Source organism: Musca autumnalis, unplaced genomic scaffold (genome assembly GCF_047663935.1).
Source record: "Musca autumnalis isolate F117 unplaced genomic scaffold, ASM4766393v1 scaffold_1, whole genome shotgun sequence".
NCBI classification, from domain to species: domain Eukaryota; kingdom Metazoa; phylum Arthropoda; class Insecta; order Diptera; family Muscidae; genus Musca; species Musca autumnalis.
Genome location: NW_027411644.1, coordinates 188,556,424 through 188,576,830, shown reverse-complemented (window position 1 = coordinate 188,576,830; position 20,407 = coordinate 188,556,424). Strand labels below are relative to the sequence as shown.

General features: G+C 36.5%; 1 protein-coding gene across 42 annotated transcripts in view; it reads right to left on the bottom strand.

The window, feature by feature from the left end:
• Nucleotides 1-20,407, bottom strand: part of LOC141388847 (protein lap4-like) — a 667,534-nt gene that overhangs the window by 243,712 nt on the left and 403,415 nt on the right. For all 42 annotated transcript variants that reach the window (XM_073959312.1, XM_073959313.1, XM_073959314.1 and 39 more), the window contains 2 exons: nt 16,634-16,744; nt 8,793-8,972 (listed from right to left, as the gene is read on the bottom strand). In XM_073959312.1, coding sequence (XP_073815413.1) covers nt 8,793-8,972; nt 16,634-16,744 — 291 coding nt within the window. The remainder of the gene's footprint in view (nt 1-8,792; nt 8,973-16,633; nt 16,745-20,407) is intronic.

Sequence of the window (20,407 nt, the reverse complement as noted above, 5' to 3'; positions counted from 1 at the left end):
CCCCTAGAAAAAGCAGCCAACTATGAAAAAACAAAAGAAAAGAAAAACAAATCCCTCTAAAGTTGACGACCCCCAAACGTTTTAAGGACCATGATCTGCTACTCTGCACCTGGAATGTTCGCACACTTTATAGAGAAGGTGCAGTTTACGCATTGGCAAATGTAAATACAAGGCCGACATTACTGCCATACGATGGAAAGGGAAAGGCGTCACAACAACACCTAAAGGTGACGCACTGTATTATACCTGCCATGACATAAAGCATGAGTTTGGTTGCGGCTTTGTAGTTGGTCGGAAGTTAAAACAACTGGTCCCCAGCTTCACACCCGTGAATGAAAGACTTGCTACAATTCGAATAAAAGCAAAATTCTTCAACATCAGCTTTATTTGCGCTCATGCTCCCACTGAAGAAAAGGACGAACAGACCAAAGATATGTTTTACGAGCGCTTAGAAGAAACATATGACCGTTGTCCTGCCCATGACATTACAATTATTCTAGGCGATTTTAATGTCAAAATTGGAAAGGAAAATATCTTTGGCCCAACAGTCGGAAAATTCAGTATCCACAATGAAACATCTGACAATGGTATGAGGCTGATAAACTTCGCAGCGGCAAAAAACATGGTAGTTAGCAGCACCAGATTTAAACATCTCGACATCCATAAGGGCACCTGGCTGTCTCCAGATCAGAAAACAAGAAATCAAATTGATCATGTTGTGATAGATGGAAGACATACATCGAGCGTGTGTTGGATGTGCGCTCGTTCCGAGGAGCAAACATAGACTCGAACCACTACCTAATTGCAGCAAAGGTACGCACCCGGTTAAACGTAGCAAACAAAGCACGAACAGACACAACACGAAAGTTAGACATCTGTAAGCTGCAATCACAACTGATAGCCACAGCATATTCCACTCAACTAGCCCAATTACTTAATCGAAGCACTCCTCATCCCTATAATATATCAGCGCACTTTCAAAGCATATTCCACATGCAAACAGCCGTAAAATCCATACTTGGATACCAGAGACCTCCACCAAGGAATCCAGGAATGTCGAAGTTGCTATCGAAGAGAAAAATGCGGCATATAGGGCTACTTTACAAGCCGTAGCAACGCGTAGCGCACGAGAGAGATATCGGGAGAAAAGGAGAGAGGAGAAACGTCCTTTCCACAGGAAAAAGAGAGAGATGGAAAAGCGGGAGTGTGAAAAATTCGAGATGTACAGGAGCCAGAATGAAGTCCGAAAATTCTACCAAAGTGTGAAGCATCAAACTGGTGGCTTTGGTACATGCACCTCCTCCTGTAGAGACCAGCAAGGTAATTTGGTAACTGATACAGATAGTATGCTCAGGATATGGAAAGAGCATGTTTCAAAACTGTTGGTATCCAATAGCAGCGAAGACGACGAAGATACCACAGATCTAATCCCAGAAGATGGTATTGAATGTATACCGCCCAGCCAAGATGAGGTAGACAGCAATAAATCGGCTGAAAAATAATAAGGCAGCAGGAGCCGATGGCTTACTAGTCGAGCTGTTCAAAACCGGAGGCGACACGCTGATAAGGTGTATTCATCAGCTAGTTAGCATCAACTGGCAGGAAGAACGAGGACCCGACTATAGGAACCTGAGTATCCTGTGCCGCGTCCATAAGAAAAGAGATAAAACTGTATGCTCTAACTATAGGGGCATAAGTCTACTACCCATTGCCTACAAGATCGTGTCAGGGATATTGTGCGAACGACTAAAGCTTATTGTCAACGAGATAATTGGGCCATACCAATGCGGCTTTAGACCTGCAAAGTCCACCATTGACCAGATATTTACCCTGAGGCAAATCCTGTAGAAGACCCAACCACCTTTTTGTCGATTATAAAGCAGCCTTCGACAGCCCACTACGTTCAAAGGTATTCCAGGCCATGACTGAATTTGGTAGCTTATTCGGCTTTGTAAAATGACTTTAACTGACACGAGATCCTCAGTTAAAATAGGAAAGAACCTCTCCGAAGAATATTGTACCAAAAGAGGTTTCAGGCAAGGAGACAGCCTCTCGAAAGGCAAACGTCAAAAGAAGTGGCAAAATCTAAACCCATAGCCACATGTTACTTGCTTATGTTGATGATAAAGACATCATGGGACGATCAGTAAAAGATGTAACCGATACCTATATGAAGGTCGAAGGAGAATCTGCTAAAGTGGGTCTGGCGGTAAACGGCGGGAAGACTATGTTGATGGTGTCGACGCGCAATGCGTCCACCGAGATCTGTTGACGTTGGTTGAGGTAGTAAAAGACTTCGTCTACCTCGGCACAGCCGTAAACACGAGATCAGTTGTGAAATAAAAAGAAGAATTGTATTGGCTAACAGATGCTACTTTGGCCTATATAAGCAGTTTAAAAACAAAGCCACATCTCGTCAAACCAAAATAACGCTTTACAAAACACTAATACTACCCGTTCTGATGTATGGTTCCCAAGCCTGGGTACTTGTGCAAGCAGATAAGGCAGTGCTTGGTGTGTTTGAGAGAAAAATTCTTCGAAAGATCTACGTACCAATCTGCGTTGACGGTGAATATCGACGTCGCATGAACCACGAGCTGTATCAGCTATACAACGACATCGATATAGTTAAACGTATTGAGATGCAACGATTGCGTTGGCTAGGCCATATCATAAGAATGAGCGATGATGAACCCGCTAAAAAGGCGTATAAATATGAGCCGCTTGGCGGTGTACGCAGAATTGGCAGGCCAACGAATAGATGGCGCAAACAAGTGGATGAAGAGATGACAAGGCGCGGTATTCCAGAAAGAGAAGCAATAGACAGAGAGAAATGGAGATCTTTTCTTAGTTAGGCCTATAGAACAAATGTTCTGTAATGGGCCAGCTAAGTAAGTAAGTAAAAGGGACCAAAAATTTTACCCACTCTAAACATTTCAGAACACTTTGTTGTTATTGTTTTTCATGTCTGCGACACTTGAACGCCTACGACTACGTCAACCGTAATAAGGTTGATTAAGTAAACTCTTCCCCTTTAACAAACTGAAAATGTAGTAATAAAAACTAGAAGGCAAAAAGAAACTAACTAAAAACTAATGGCAACAATGTTAAAATTTTAAAGTGGAAGTTACCAAATATGTTTATCGTTTAAATCCATCTTTGAACTTGATCTAAATTTGGAACCAATATGGTACTTCTTGTTGTTTCCATCAGGAGCCAGATATACAGACGGATGGACATGGCGATATGACATCAAGATTGGACACTTGAAATTGAAAAGGCCACAATTACAATTGAAGACGTATGCCAAAAGTATGCAGCACACATTGTCATAAACCATGGTAAAATTACCAATGTATCGTAAAATGTTGAATATGTTATGTCAAAACTTTCTTTATGTTGTTGGGGAAATTACAAAAAAAAATATTTTTTTATAAAGGGACTTAACACTTCATATTCGAACAGCTGGTGTGATACCACTACCTTGGTAATTGTGTCATGTCATAAACGTTATTTAGAAGGTTTGTGCCAATCTAGTTCAATTGAACGATCTAGTTCACTATGTAGTTCAAATCGATCGTATCGTTTGTATGAAAAAAACTGCATATGAGTGATTTTGTACGTTAGTTTTAATTAAATGGGTGATGTAGGGGATGGAAGATACCAAGGAACGGTCCTGACCGGTTTTAACATGGCAAAGCCCAGGATTTATCTTGGTCCCTCTTTCATCTCAAGTGGACACTGACCTCCCCGTGGTGTCACCTGGGGAACTGCCTTTAACACCCGTTAAAGGTAGTGAGCTAACATGTGCCGCGCGTTCACCCATAAGAACGTTAAAAACTTGGGTTTGAGCGTCGGGTTAGTAACCCTCCTCTAGAAAAAAAAGCCTACTATGAAAAAAAGAAAGAAAAGAAAAACAAACCCCTCTAAAGTTGACGAACCCCGCAAACGTTTTAAGGACCATGACTTGCTGCAATTCGAATAAAAGCTAAATTCTTCAACATCAGCTTTATTTGCTCTCATGCTCCCACTGAAGAAAAGGACGAACAGACCAAAGATATATTTTACGAGCGCTTAGAAGAAACATATGACCGTTGCCCTGCCCATGACATTAAAATCATTCTAGGCGATTTTAATGCCAAAATTGGAAAGGAGAATATCTTTGGCCCAACACTCGGGAAATTCAGTCTCCACAGTGAAACATCTGACAATGGTATGAGGCTGATAGACTTTGCAGCTGCAAAAAACATGGTAGTTAGCAGTACCAGATTTAAGCATCTCGATATTCATAAGGGCACCTGGCTGTCCCCAGATCAAAGAACAAGTAATCAAATTGATCATGTTGTGATAGATGGAAGACATTCATCCAGCGTGTTGGATGTACGATCGTTCCGAGGCGCAAACATTGATTCGGACCACTATCTTGTTGCAGCAAAGGTACGTACCCGTCTAAACGTTGCAAATAAAGCACGAACACACATAACGCGGAAGTTGGACATCGATAGGCTGCAAACACAACAGATAGCCACAGCATATTCCACTCAACTAGCCCAATTGCTTAACGCGAGCACTCCTTGTCCCGATAACATAACAACACAGTGGCAAAATATTGCCCACTCCATGCAAACAGCCGCAAAATCCATACTTGGATTCCAGAGACCTCCACAAAGGAATTCATGGTATGACCAGGAGTGTCGTGCTGCTACCGAAGATAAAAATGCGGCATATAGAGCTACTTTACAATCAGTAGCAACGCGTAGCGCACGAGAGAGATATCGGGAGAAAAGGAGAGAAGAGAAACGTCTTTTCCGCAAGAAAACGAGAGAAATGGAAAAGCGGGAGTGTGAAAAAATCGAGATGTACAGGAGCCAGAATGAAGTCCGAAAATTCTACCAAAGAGTGAAACATCAAACAGATGGCTTTGGTACAGGCACATCCTCCTGTAGAGACCAGCAAGGTAATCTGGTAACAGATACAGATAGCGTGCTCAGGATATGGAAGGAACATTTCTCCAATCTGCTGGTATCCAATAGTGGCGAAGACGATGATACCGCAGATCCAATCCCAGAAGATGGTATAGAATGTATACCACCCGGCCAAGATGAGGTAAAAACAGCAATCAACCGGCTGAAGAATAATAAAGCAGCAGGAGCCGATGGCTTACCAGCCGAGCTGTTTAAAACCGGAGGCGACGCGCTGATAAAGTGTATGCATCAGCTAGTTAGCACCATCTGGAAGGAAGAACGCGTACCCGACGATTGGAACCTGAGCATCCTATGTCCCGTCCACAAGAAAGGAGATAAGACTGTATGCTCCAACTATAGGGGCATAAGTCTACTCCCTATTGCCTATAAGATAGTGTCAGGGATACTGTGCGAACGAATAAAGCCTATGGTCAACGAGATAATTGGACCATACCAATGTGGCTTTAGACCTGGCAAGTCCACCATTGACCAGATATTTACCCTGCGGCAAATCCTAGAGAAGACCCAAGAGATGCAGATCGACACATTTCACCTTTTTGTCGATTATAAAGCAGCATTCGACAGTCCCCTCCGATCAAAGGTATTCCATGCAATGTCTGAATTTGGTATTCCCGCAAAGCTCATCCGGCTTTGTAAGATGACTCTAACTGATACTAGGTCCTCAGTTAAAATTGGAAAAAACCTCTCCGAAGAATTTTGTACCAAAAGAGGTTTCAGACAAGGAGACAGCCTTTCGTGTGACCTATTCAACATTTTACTGGAAAAGGTAATACGAGATGCAAATGTCAAAAGAAATGGCACAATTTACACCAATAGCCACATGTTACTTGCCTATGCTGATGACATAGACATCATGGGACGATCAGTAAAGGAAGTAACTGATACCTTTAGGAAGGTCGAAGCAGAATCTGCGAAAGTGGGTCTGGCGGTAAACGGCGAAAAGACCAAATTGATGGTGTCGACGCGCAAAGCGTCCATAGAGCTCGGACCAACCGTAGAATTTGGTACCTATAATTTTGAGGTAGTTAAAGACTTCGTCTACCTCGGCACTGCCATAAACACAACAAACAACATCAGTTGTGAAATAAGAAGAAGAATTGTATTGGCCAACAGATGCTACTATGGATTAAGTAAGCAATTTAAAAATAAAAAGCCACAAAAATAACCCTATATAAAACGCTGATACTACCCGTGCTAATGTATGGCTCCGAAGCATGGGTACTTGCGCAAGCAGATAAGGCAGTGCTTGGTGTGTTTGAGAGGAAAATTCTTCGAAAGATCTACGGGCCGATTTGCGTTGACGGTGAATATCGACGTCGTATGAACCACGAGCTATATAAGCTATACAAAGACATGCATATAGTTAAACGTATCGAGATGCAACGATTGTGTTGGCTAGGCCATATCATGAGAATGAGCGATGATGAACCCGCTAAAAAGGCGTATGAATACATGCCACATGGCGGTGCACGCAGAATCGGCAGGCCTAAGCTTCGATGGAGCACACAAGTGGATGAAGAAATGGAAAGGCGCGGTATTCCAAAAAGTCAAGCGAAAAACAGAGAGGAATGGAGATCTTTTCTTAGTTCGGTCTATGGAACAAATGTTCTGTAATGGGCCAACTAAGTAAGTAAGTAAGTTTTAATTAAATAACTCATTAGTTTTGGAACTAGAAAAATGAACTAGGGCCTAAATCTACCAACTCTATTATTTACGAACATCGTCGGAATACAAGACGGCCCCGCAGTATCCCCAACAGCAACAACAACAAACGAAACATCTAACACCACAAATTGTGCTTCAGTGGCCCGGAAATGCATCCTTCCCGCAATTCAATTGCAACGGTCTGCGCAATAAGGTAAGCTAAGGTAGCTTACAATAGGTGGCAGTGGTTACAAAGTTCTGCCGAAGAATCGCACAAGAAGCGGAGGAAGTGTAGGACTGGCCTTCCTAATACACCAGTATGTACCGACCATACCGACCAAACTGGCTTGAGCTTGACTCTAGTGACTCATACATGGAATGTATTGGGGTAGAAAAGCTGCTTAAAGTGTACATTAGTGTGGCACAAAAAAAAATTTTGGATTTCCTACGCCCTAAATTTTCCCATTTGATCCAAAAACCTTATATATAAAATTTTATGGCGATCGGTTAACGTTAGCACGTGCCAACCTAGCGCTCTTTGTTTCCATAGTAATTTGTATGGGGTCAAAGTTGCATTTTCACTAGGGCTGGCAAACTATCGATAGTACGACTATCGTTTTGATTGTTTTCGAAAAGCAAAGTTGCCGTCGGTCACCGAAACATGTTTTTAGGGTTATTTGTAGTGAATTGTTTGAAAAAAAGTGGTTCGGAATCCGATATAAAAAAAGCTTTGCGACAGGGATAAAAACGATACTCAGAGTATCGATAGTTTACCAGCTTTAATTCTCACCAAAATTCTGTAAATGACACAATTATGGAACGATGGATGAACAAAATTATCAGTTCATTATTTCTACAAAAAATTTTGAAAATCGGATGGGATTAAGATATTGCTATATAGCACCCAAAATCGGACAAATATGCATATTGGAGCTATATCCAAATCCGATCCATTTTAACCTTTTTTTTTGTTAAAATCGTTTTTAGCCACAATAATGAACTGCGAAAGTTTCTTTCAGCGATTGGCATTCCGTCCTAGGCAATAACCAGATGCGTACAGCTCTGGCCGAGCAAATCGGTAGCTCCACTTTTGAATACAGACGATCCTACGAGGATAAGAGGAGATTGCCACAGCTCGCTAGATATCACCATTGTGGCACCAGGTCTGATAAATGACGTATCCTGACGACCCGTTATTTTCCTTGGCTCAGACCCCAATCATAGTCTCCGTAAATAGACCACCCTACTTCATAACCTCTGAAAGCAGTACTTTTCATAAGGGTTCAGATAATTTACCATAATAATAATTTACCCTGTTTCCCATTTCTTCCACAAACTTTATGCCTAAATTACATAACACTGTAAATCCAATTGTAGTAATAGCCACAAATAGTAGTAATTGCCATAATACCCCCTAATTATAAGCGAGATATCACCCTATTAGCCAATTGACCACTTAACTAGTTGGCATTAATCGCATTATAACATTCTTAAGAGGTCACGTTCCGAATGAGTCCTTTTACAAACAAAATAAATAAATAAAAAAATAAACATAAAACAATGGGATTTTTGTTCAGTTAATTTTCCTACATACAAAAAAAATACACAACATCGATACAAAGAAAAATCAAGAAAACACAAACAGCAATAACATCGAATAATATCTTCTTGGTATTTGGAATTCATGGTGGGTAAATTTTTTTAAAAAAAGCTTACCTCAGTAGGTATGTAATCTACTAGCAATAGCTTTGTGTTGTTTTGTTTGTGTGTATGTGCGTAATTTGTTTTATTGTAGTAAAGGTGAGAAAAAAGGACAATATTTTACAATAAATTATGTGTTTTCATTATTATTGTTGTTGATTATTATTATTTTATTTTTTTTTTGTGTTAAACAAAGCCCAAAAGGAAACCAAAAGAAAAATAAATAAAATTAATAAAACAAATCGTGTTCAAATGTAACTCTACAAAACGTGATTGTTAAATATATGACAAAGAATTAAAACAAAAAAATACAAAACAACTGAAACTTCCAATGAATAATTCAAAGGGATTAAAACATAAATCTACTTTTAAAACCAAATGACATCCCTTTCTAATCGGAAGGTCAAACAAAGCAAAAGTGGCCAAAAGTAACAAACAACAGCAAAAAAAAACAATACATACCTGGAATCCAGCTGGCAATGGATCATGTTGTATGGTTAACTTGATATCATTGCCTGGCTTGAGTAGCTCCATTACAGCCTCTTGATGAGTCGCACGTGATACATCGGTATCATTAACTTTAAGTATCCGGTCGCCCATACGTAATTTACCACATTTTGAGGCAATGCCACCGGGCACAATCTGAAATCAAATCAAATAACAAATTACAACAAAAATGTCAAATAAATTAAAATACAACTAAATGGGTGTTGCTTTAAATTGCCAGCCATTAGCAGAAGTAAATACATACATGCATACATACATATGAAAGTATGTATGTATATCAAAAGGAAAGTATTACTTTCCTTTTCGTTGTTCTTTCTGCCTATCACATACATATGTATGCTTAAATTTGATGTTGAAAATTAATTTTCATTTAAAATACCCCTTCCCCACTAATTAAACACATAAACATATGGATTAAGTAGGTAACACCATTTGAATCTAACCGTATATCTTCACATATGTCACTTAGTGATACACAGTGTTTAAAAGCGGAATTTGTAACTCATTATAACTCTGTTCCTTTACGTGCAAGAATCTTCAAGTTATACCACTTATTACTCGAAAAGCTTTCCTTTACTTCGGACACCATACAATTCATATGGGAGCAGTTTACAACTTTTACTACTTTTGCCATATATCCAACACCACTATGTGGGGAGGGTATTATAAGTTGTTTTTGGCCAAAAAGTTTGTAACGCATCGAAATAATATTCGTAGGCCTATACTTATATATACCAAAATGAAGGTTTCGACAAGCAGAGACATAGCCAAATCGGCTCCGTCCGTCCGGCTGTCCATTTAAACCTTGCAATCACCCTACAGGTCGCAATTTTGATCGGATCATCACGAAATTTTGGGACTTTATGGGGGTCCCAGATGGGATGAAACCTATTGACTTTGGCGATGGTCGAATAATGTCCAGGAGTCGGAAAAGTAAAGAAACGTGTGTACAGAAAAAAATCAATGTTTCATTCTTATGCAAATATCTCCGCCTCTAGTAGGTATATTCCAACAAAAGTGACTTACACAGTCTTAGGCCCCATAAATCTCGGGTTTTATGATAAGTAGTGATATTTATGAAATTCCAAGTACGCAGTTTTATTTCTTCTCACTAATAAACAATATTTAATACAACACAAGTGTATAATATAAATAAAGGTACATTTTTCAAAAACCAAAAAATGATACACAATTACAAAAGTTTACGAACGCCCCAAGGAAGTACAGGTATTATCGTACAAATTATGGAATTAGCAGCAAAATTTATACATTTTATTGTTTTGGCGAATGTGTCTGGGTATCTGAGATATGTTTTAGGAACATACAAAGCGATATTTGGGGGTTATATGCCGTTTTTAATGCCAGACATCTCGTATAGTTCGTTAAAGCGGACCCTTGATGATGTTTTTTTTCCTTTTTTAGGTAGTTTACTTTATAAATTGGGTGCCACCGTGGTGCAATGGTATGCACACCCGCCTTGTACACTAAAGGTCGTGGGTTCGATTCCCCGATTGAATCGGGGTGCACTCAATGATATGAGAGAAGTCTCCCTTGTCCCGTATGGGATGTTTGTGGAACAATTATATATGTATATTATATTACTTTATAAAAACTATAAGATTAGTGTCTGACAGCAGATCTTGAGATCTTACCTTCCTGGGTGTTGATAAATGCACGTTTTTCCCGAGATTTCTCAGGAAGTAAATAGATTCCGCGGCATTCTTGGCGCAAATTACATACAGATGGCCATGAATTACGTTGTAATATAGTCATGCAACATCAAATCAACCAAGTTCAGGAGTATGCGCAGAGAGCTGGCCTTCATATAAATGTATCCAAGACTAAATGCATGCGCATCAATGCTGGAAACGCAACACCACTAACCTTGGACAACACCCCTTTGGAAGAAGTAGAAGAATTTATCTATCTCGGCAGTATGTTAACGTCGACAGGAGGCTCTGAAGTAGATATAAATAGCAGCATGCGAAAGGCAAAACAAGCATTCGGAGCACTCAACAATATATGGAGATCATCGCAAATCAGACGTAGTACAATAATACGACTATTCAACTCAAATGTAAAATCTGTCCTATTGTACGGATGCGAAACATGGAACATGTCCTCAAGAATAGCGAACTCACTCCAGGCATTCGTCAATAGATGCTTAAGAAGAATTTTGAGAATACATTGGCCTAATGTGATTACAAACCAATCTCTTTATGAAAGGTGCAACCAAAAACCAATAGTCAAGGAAATCAGACTAAGAAAATGGAGATGGATCGGTCATACACTGAGGAAACAAGAAGGAAATATTGCCAAAGAACCCCTTGAGTGAAACCCGCAAGGTAGCCGCCGTAGAGGTAGACCTTTGCAAATTTTAGAAGAACTAAGGAAGGCGAATAAATCATGGAATGAAATTAAAATTTTAGCTTTAAATAGAAATAATTGGAAAAATTTTAATTAATAATAATAATAATAATAATAATAATAATAATAATAATAATAATAATAATAATAATAATAATAATAATAATAATAATAATAATAATAATAATAATAATAATAATAATAATAATAATAATAATGATAACAATAATAAAAATTTACAATGTGAACAACGTCGTTTTCGTATTATGATCATTACCGTCAATATAGAGAGAAAAATTTCGGATAATTGTACATTTCTGATTCGATTGATGCCCATGTATTGTAATAGACCATATTACAAGGCAATTCAAGGCCTTCTGTATGTAATTTGCGCCAAGAACATGACTAAAGCCTTAGGTAAAAATATGAGACACGTATATCGGGGTTTTTAAAGTTTACATCGGAACGTAACCAAAGTAGGCGGGGCAAGTTCCGCCCATTTCTTTTTTTTTTTTTTGTCGAAATATTCCAGTTAAGTTATCTTGGAATTCTTGCATTTTAGTGTCTTTGGTAACTTTACAGAGTAGTATGCGGGGAATATTTTTGTTAAAAGTCTTAACCCTCATGCGGTTCAGCAAAGGGGGCTCTTTGGTCCATTTTTCGAAAATCTTTCTAAAACTCCTTTAAAATGTGATCATATCAAATCCAAATATTCTATGAAAATGTTTGCCATACAATTTTACTATAGGTCTGAGAATACACCAAATCTGTAAATCTTATCTAATCGCCAGGAATCTCTAAAACTGAAAAACACATTTTAGGGTTAAAGTCGGACTTCATCTGAGTTTATTCAAAATATTCCCTACATCCTCCTCTGCAAAGTTGCCAAAGACACTATATACCTAGAATGCAAGAATTTGAAGATATCTTAACTCGAATATTTCGAAAACAACTAGAAATGGGCGGAATTTTCCCCGCCTACTTTGGTTACTTTCCGATGTAAACATTAAAAACGCCGATACACGTGAATTTTAGGTCTACTTTCATAATCTACTCAGTTTTCCTTGTCATTTGTATTTTTTCCATTGACGGGTCAAATTTGGCTGGCAGCATTTTATCCGAACTAAAATTTAAAATTTAAGATTCAAAGTGGTCCCAAAACATCTCCAACAAAAGTTGTTAACATATGTCCATGTTTTGGTATAGCCTTCATACGCTTTTTAGAACGAATTAGCAAAAATTTGGCTTTTAAGGTTCCTATTGATTAATTCGAATATTTCGAAAACAACTAGAAATGGGCGGAATTTTCCCCGCCTACTTTGGTTACTTTCCGATGTAAACATTAAAAACGCCGATACACGTGAATTTTAGGTCTACTTTCATAATCTACTCAGTTTTCCTTATCATTTGTATACCCTCATCATTTATGCTAACGAGGGTATATACACTTTCATAGGTCTGCGGTTCGAATCCCAGGCCAAGCAACATCAAATTTTCAACGGTGGCAAAATACCCCTCAGTAATGTTGGCGACATTTCCTGAGTATTTCAGCCATGTAAAACTTCCCTATAAAGTGGTGTCGTAAGACACGCCGTTCGGACTCTGCAATAAACAGTAGGTCCCATATCATTGAGCTAATATGAATCGGGGTGCACTCATTGATATGAGAGAAGTCTCCCCTGTCCCGTCTGGGATGTTTGTGGAACAATTATATAACTTGTATTCACTTCCCCCCATACGACGCTACAAGTTTCATCAGGGGCAGGTCTATACTTCCTGAGAAAATAGCCTGAAAGGTACAAAAAACCCCTGTGACGCCTTGTTGAAGCTCAAGATAACTCTCGAAAGGTTCTGCCCATTCAGTCCATAATTCGGCCTTCGTAATATTTTGTGAAAATATAGTTTAAGTTCAAAGATAAGCCATATCGGTCCACTCCTTCAGGTACCTCCCCCACAAAAGTTCAAAAATGTTCGGAAAAATTGTGCGCCCTTTAAATCTTGAAGGGAGTGACCGATTTGGTCCATACTTTACAAATCGTAATATATCTACCAGATATAGATCATGTCCGAATGTGGACTGCATTTACCCACTCCTTCGGGTACCTCACACACAAAAGTTCGGATAAATTCACTTTAATACCTGCTCTCGAATCACTTTGATTTTTGTTGAAGCCACTTGCATTCGCTGTCTCCATTACGACGGTAAGATCTTTATCAGGGTCAAGTCCATACTTCTGGAGAAAACAGAACGAAAAGTGTAAAAAATAACTATGGCACCATATGTAGCGGCTGGAGCGCATGGCAACTCTCGAAGCTTTGAGCTTTTATCCTAGTCCATATCCTTTTTTGGAAGTTCATACGCCCAAAATTATGAAAAAAGTATTTTAATTCACACAGGCTGAGGGTATATCTCTGTCGGCAAAGCCGACTGATATTTTTTTTTTTTTTTTTTTTTTTTTTGTCGCACAGTGTTATTGATATAGAATCCTATACTTTTGCACCTGAGTGTATTTTTTCCATTGACGGGTCAAATTTGGCTGGCAGCATTTTATCCGAACTAAAATTTAAAATTTAAGATTCAAAGTGGTCCCAAAACATCTCCAACAAAAGTTGTTAACATATGTCCATGTTTTGGTATAGCCTTCATACGCTTTTTAGACCGAATTAGCAAAAATTTGGCTTTTAAGGTTCCTATTGGTTAAACAACTTATCTACCAAAAATTTTGGACTTAGGTTCATGTTTTGGTATAGCCCCGCTCGATTTTATGTATTTTGACGCATTAAGCTACATTTTCATACTGAGTTAGCTATAATTTGACATTGGGCGTTTGAAGTGATCAAAAAACATGTCTACCAAAAATTGTGGAAATAGGTCCATGTTTTAGAATAGCCCCCATATAACTGTACAGCCCCATTTGAGGTATTTTTAAGTTTTAGATAAATTTTCGAACCGAAAATTTGCTGTTTTTAGGGGTCAAAAAACTACTTCACTACATATTTTGGCTCTGCCGAACTTAACATTTTTTTAATTGTTTTATTTTTTTTTTTGTTTCGATGTTCGGTTAATCGATTGATGTTTTAAAATCTTGAATGTTTTGCAACTTTTTCACTACACCTTTTTCAGATGGAATCCCAATTATTTTAATCGTAATTCGAGAATTCTATTTGTAATTCGTAACATTTCATTTGTAATTCTAGAAATCCTTTTGTAATTCGAAAAATTCCATTTGTAATTCGAATTATTCCATTTGTAATTCGAAATATTCCATTTGTAATTCGAATTATTCCATTTGAAATTTGAATTATTCCATTTGTAATTCTAATTATTCCATTTATAATTCGAATTATAAACAAAACAATTCGAATTTCAAATAAAATAATTCGAATTACGAATAGAATAATCCGAATTACATATAGAATAATTCGAATTTCAAATGGAATAATTAGAATTACAAATTTTATTTGAAATTCGAATTGAATTTTGTAATTTCAATTTTTTCTTTTGTAATTCGAATTATTTCATTTGTAACTCGAATTTTTCCATTTGTAATTTCAATTTTTCTATTTGTAAATCGAAGTTTTTCATTTGGAATTTCAAATGAAAAAAATTCAAATTACAAATGGAAAAATTTGAATTAGAAATTAAATGATTCGAATTAGAAATAAAATAATTCGAATTTTAAATGGAATTCTCAAATTACAAATGATATAATTCGAATTTCAAATGAAATAATTCGAAATTCAACTGGAATTCTCAAATTACAAGTGAAATGTTTCGAATTACAACTATAACATCTGAAAATGGTGTAGATATTCGTATTAAAAATGTGTGGCAGATACATATCGTCGGTATCATGCTTAAGTGTTCCATACGCCATTTTTTACTTTTTGAGATACAGTTGGGTTTTAGGGTTTTCCGGTATGCTCTTTCTGAATTTTTTGTCGGCGTTCTCTTATCTTAAATTGTTTTCAGTTAGGTAATTAATATTTTAAAAGTTTACAAGTTTAAAAACAAATTTCAAAAATCAGAACTTTAATTTTCGATTTAGAAGTTTTTAATTTATTTAGGCAAAGATGGAAAATTTTTTGTCACTTTGTTCCATATGGTGTATAATATTTCACATTTGTGTCATAAGTGTGAATATGGAACAAAACGGCAAAATTTCTATTTTTAGAAAATTCTCTATAACTTGTATATTCGAATACATATTCCTCTATAGTTTTGTTCTATATACTATTATTAAAACATCTTTAGTCAGCTCCACGCAATTGTGACGCAAAACATTAAAATGCGATTATCTCAAAACGAGCAAATGACGTATGGAACATTTAAGCATGACACCGACGATATGTATAATTTGTTATTTGTTTTTTAATAACTACGTATTATTAACTCCACACCGATAGGTCTACACAAATTTTTTGACAATCCAATCCACTGTGAAAATGTTTTACCACTTAGACATGTCAGACATCATGTTTCTAAATTTCATTGCGGAATTGCTGGTTATGTTTGGTGTAAATATTTTGTAATTGCAACATCAAAAGACATAAATTTTATTGTTTTAAAACTCATTAGAAACGCTTGTCACCCGCCCTTAGAATGTCAGTATTACCTTAAGGCTAAATAGCTTTGGCTCAATTAACAGAAAAATAAACAGAGACAAGATAAACAAGAAGATAATTTTAGAAGGGTTTAGATGACAACGTTTCTGTTTTCAAAACGTTAATCACATAACATTCTAAGAAAAAAATTGAAATACGAGGGTTGGTATTTAAAATGTGACTACAAATAACTTTCTAAAAGGTATGGAATGCAGTCCCATATGTAAACTAAGGTCATTGACTAAAAGTTTAATTAAACAGAATACTTCATAATTTTTTACATTTGCAAAGATATGCTGTTTTACACTTCAACTTTGACATTCTATCTATAAGGGCAAAATGAAGAATTAGCATAAAAAAGTTTTCAGAAATATTAAAAAAATTATATGATGTGCGAAAGTAATGGAAACCTTCAAGAATGTGATGACATAAAATTATACAAAGTTTGATTAATTATGGTGTCTGTAGCTTTTCGTTCTTTTGATGGTCATTTTTTTGCCATGTCAAAAGGTAAATGCTAAAATAACTTCTCAAATTATATTATCCAGAGGCTAAATTTCATAAATACTACAAAGGGCAAACGATGGTAGATATGCTAAAAATAAAATCAAGGGATTTTAAAGCAGACATTTTATTAGTATTTTTGTATTCATAACTAATTGAACAAAATTGCTTTAATTGGATTCTTTAAAATATTACAATACAAATCCCTTTAAAAAAGTATTTTCATTAATGATTTATTTCACTAATCAAAGTGTGGCAAATTTTACTAATTACCATAATTAATAATAATCACAACATAATACATAATTATTAATACTTACATGGGATATAAAAATACCCGGCTCTCGGGCACCAAATGGTACACATGAATGGTCTGTACCGCCAATTATGCTGAAACCCAGAGATCCTTGATTTTTGGGTAAGACCACTTCCTGCAAAGTGGCGAGACACATAAACGAATGCATGCACGCACAATATTGCCGCAAAAGAGAGGGAGAAACAAGAACAAAAAACGGTAATAAAATTAATATTTTATTATGGCATATCAACAAATGGCAAAATAAATAAAATCTACATACATACATATATACAAAATGTTTGTTATTATGATTTTGTTTGAATTTTTTTGTTTTTCTGTGGAAAAGGAATGGTGGTGGTGATGTGAGGTGAAAAGTGTGTGAAAGTGATGGAGGGAGAGAGTGAGAGTGAAAGGAAACCAACCAACAGCAAAATATTTATGTATTTTAATATTTTAAAAGCATTTTCTTTACACACAAAGCAGCATACATTTGTACATATTTACTTACAGACCGACACACAATGAATAATTAAAAACAAAACCAAAAAGTAATGATACAAAGTTAAACAAAAAGTATGCTAAATGATGAAGTTTTTCAAAAACCATCTGTTAAAAATTTGATTTATGGCTAAACATTTAAGTACCCACCAACCAACAAACCAACCAACCCACAAACACATGAACTGAATGGAGTACATATGTACATACTACAAATAAGCTACAAACATACATTAACGAAACATGGGGAAATTTTAACAACGATATAATTTGTCATAACCTTCACCCTAATACATAACAACAAGGAGACTTTGGTGGAAAAACAATAATTTTTTAAGTAAAGAAATAAAATTGAGTAATTTTTCAAAATATTAAATTAATAATTTAGAAAATATATTTATTTCATTTGAAATATAAATAATTTTTGAAATTTGTTAAATGTAGGTTTACATGACACCATTACCAAGTATATTCAAAAATAAATAAATAAATAATTTTTTAATTTGGTTTAATAACTAAAAAATTGGCTTTCCATAATGGAGCCTACCACTTGACACCACATACACCAATAGCAACTCTACCTTTGCAAATGTTGCAATAGTTTCCTAAACAAAAAATCTGATAAATTACACAGCCTTTTTAAAAGCTGACCGAGTAAAAAATGCTATTATAATATTGAAATATTGGACCGAATATAAACCCTACAAGTAAGAATATTGAATATATTTTCTCTTTATTTTCTCTAGTCGTATACTTAACACTATGACTAAAAAATAAAATAAAAAATATGTAGGGACTCAGATGTACCAATTCGCTTTGTTGGAGTCCATGGAAGACGAAAATACCATTGGTTCTTTAAGGTCAAAGTGGTTTTACCAATGTAGAAAAAAGGAGTTTCTTAGATTTTCAATTTGAAACGGGTACATATATCAAGGAGGGTCGACAAGCCATATATTTTTAAAGCCACTGTATGCTGTTAAGGCATAGATTTTTATTTCTTAGTCATAATGTAATCATATTTTTTATACCCTCCACCATATGGAGGGTATAATTAAATTTGTCATTCCGTTTGTAACACATCGAAGTATTCGTCGGAGACCCTATAAAGTATACATATTATTGATCAGCATAAAATTCTATGTCGATTGGACCATGTCCGTCTGTCCGTCCGTCAGTCCGTCCGTCTGTCTGTCTGTTGAAATCAAGATACAGCTCGCAATTTTAAAGATAGAGAGTCAAAATTTGGTACAGAAGTTTTTATTACTTGCAGGATGGTTGGTATTGAAAATGAGATATATCAGGCCACGTTTTGATATAGCCCCCATAGAACGGTACCTCCCGATTTTCGGTATTTTTAAGGTTTTAGCTTCATTATCCTACCAAAATGGCTGAAATTTGGTACATAGTCTTCATTAGGGGTATAAAACTTTCCCCCAGAATTTTGTCGGTATCGCTCCACACCTTCATATAGCCCCATAGAACGGTACCTCCCGATTTTCGGTATTTTAAAGGTTTTAGCTTCATTATCACACCGAAATGGCTGAAATTTGGTACTTAGTCTACGTTGGTGGTATAAAACTTTCCCCCAGAACTTTGTCGGTATCGGTCCATGCCTTCATATAGCCCCCATAGAACCGTACCTCCCGATTTTCGGTATTTTTAAGGTTTTAGCTTCATTGTCCTACCAAAATGGCTGAAATTTGGTACGTAGTCTTCTTTAGGGGTATTAAACTTTCCACCAGAATTTTGTCGGTATCGGTCCACACCTTCATATAGCCCCCATAGAACGGTACCTCCCGATTTTCGGTATTTTTAAGGTTTTAGCTTCATTATCCTACCAAAACTGGCTGAAATTTGGTACGTAGTCTTCTTTAGGGGTATACAACTTTCCCCCAGAATGTTGTTGGTATCTGTCCACACCTTTATATAGCCCCCATAGAACGGTACCTCCCGATTTTCGGTATTTTAAAGGTTTTAGCTTCATTATCACACCGAAATGGCTGAAATTTGGTACTTAGTCTACGTTGGTGGTATACAACTTTCCCCGAGAACTTTGTCGGTATTGGTCCATGCCTTCATATAGCCCCCATAGAACGGTACCTCCCGATTTTCGTAATACTGAAGATTGTGACGTCAATATCCGACCGAAATGGCTGAAATTCGTTATTTCGCCTTCCAAGAGTTATAAAATATTCCAGAAGAGTATTATCAGTATAGGTCCACGTCTTCCTATATCCCCATAGAAGTGTAGTTCTTGATTTTCGGTATTTTTTAAGTGTTAGCCACATTCTGTTAACGAAATATAGGAAATTTGGTATTTAGTCTTCTTTGAGCCTAAAAACTTTCCGTCAGAAATCTGCCGGTATAGATCGACGTTTTGAACTAGCCCCCATAGAATGGTGCCTCACATTGTTTAACCGAAATTGCTGAAATTTAGTATTAAGTCTTCTTCATACACGAAAGGAAACTATTCCATTTTACTTCAATACAACTCGTGGTGGAGGGTATAACAAGTTCGGCCCGGCCGAACTTAATACCTTTCTTACTTGTTATTTCTTAACATTGAAACCCCAGTGCGTATGATTGTTATTAATGAGATATATTATAATAAGAATCATACGCACTGATACTCCAGTGTTAAGAAATACAAAATACGTATGTATAATCAAGTACAAAATGCTACCAGTCGGTTTTTGCCGACAGAGATATACCCTTAGTATGTGACATAATGAAAAGAAGCAAATACAGTATAGGTTGTTTTTCCAAAACACTACTGTTGTAACGAGTACTGCGAGAACTATAAAAAAAACATTGTTCCACAACATCCCATACGGGACAAGGGAGACTATACGTACATAATAATATTTAAAATGTATCCACGAACACATCTGTACCTGTTTATAAGCCCAAATGTTTGATCTTTCAAACCAGCAGAAGTTGCTACGCTATTGTGGTTGATTGTTTTCTTGAATTTTGAACGGTTTAATATCTATAGAGCAGAAGTCGAGAAAAGATGATAAAAATTGCAATTGTTTTGCTATTTTTACCATCAAGATCTGTTCCTTCAGGGTTCGTATATTCTAGAAAGATATTTATTGAGATCTGAGGTACATTTTTGTAGTTGGTTGTGTGCTTCAAATTTGATCGGTTTGATAGCTGTATAACAAAACTTGAGAAAAATTTTAAAAGAAATTTGAAGATGGCGATTTTGACCTAGCAGATGAAGTTTGATGGGTTATATGTGTTCACAATTTTTGTTCTTTAAGACAAGAGCTACAACTTTGCCTCCGAGATAAAT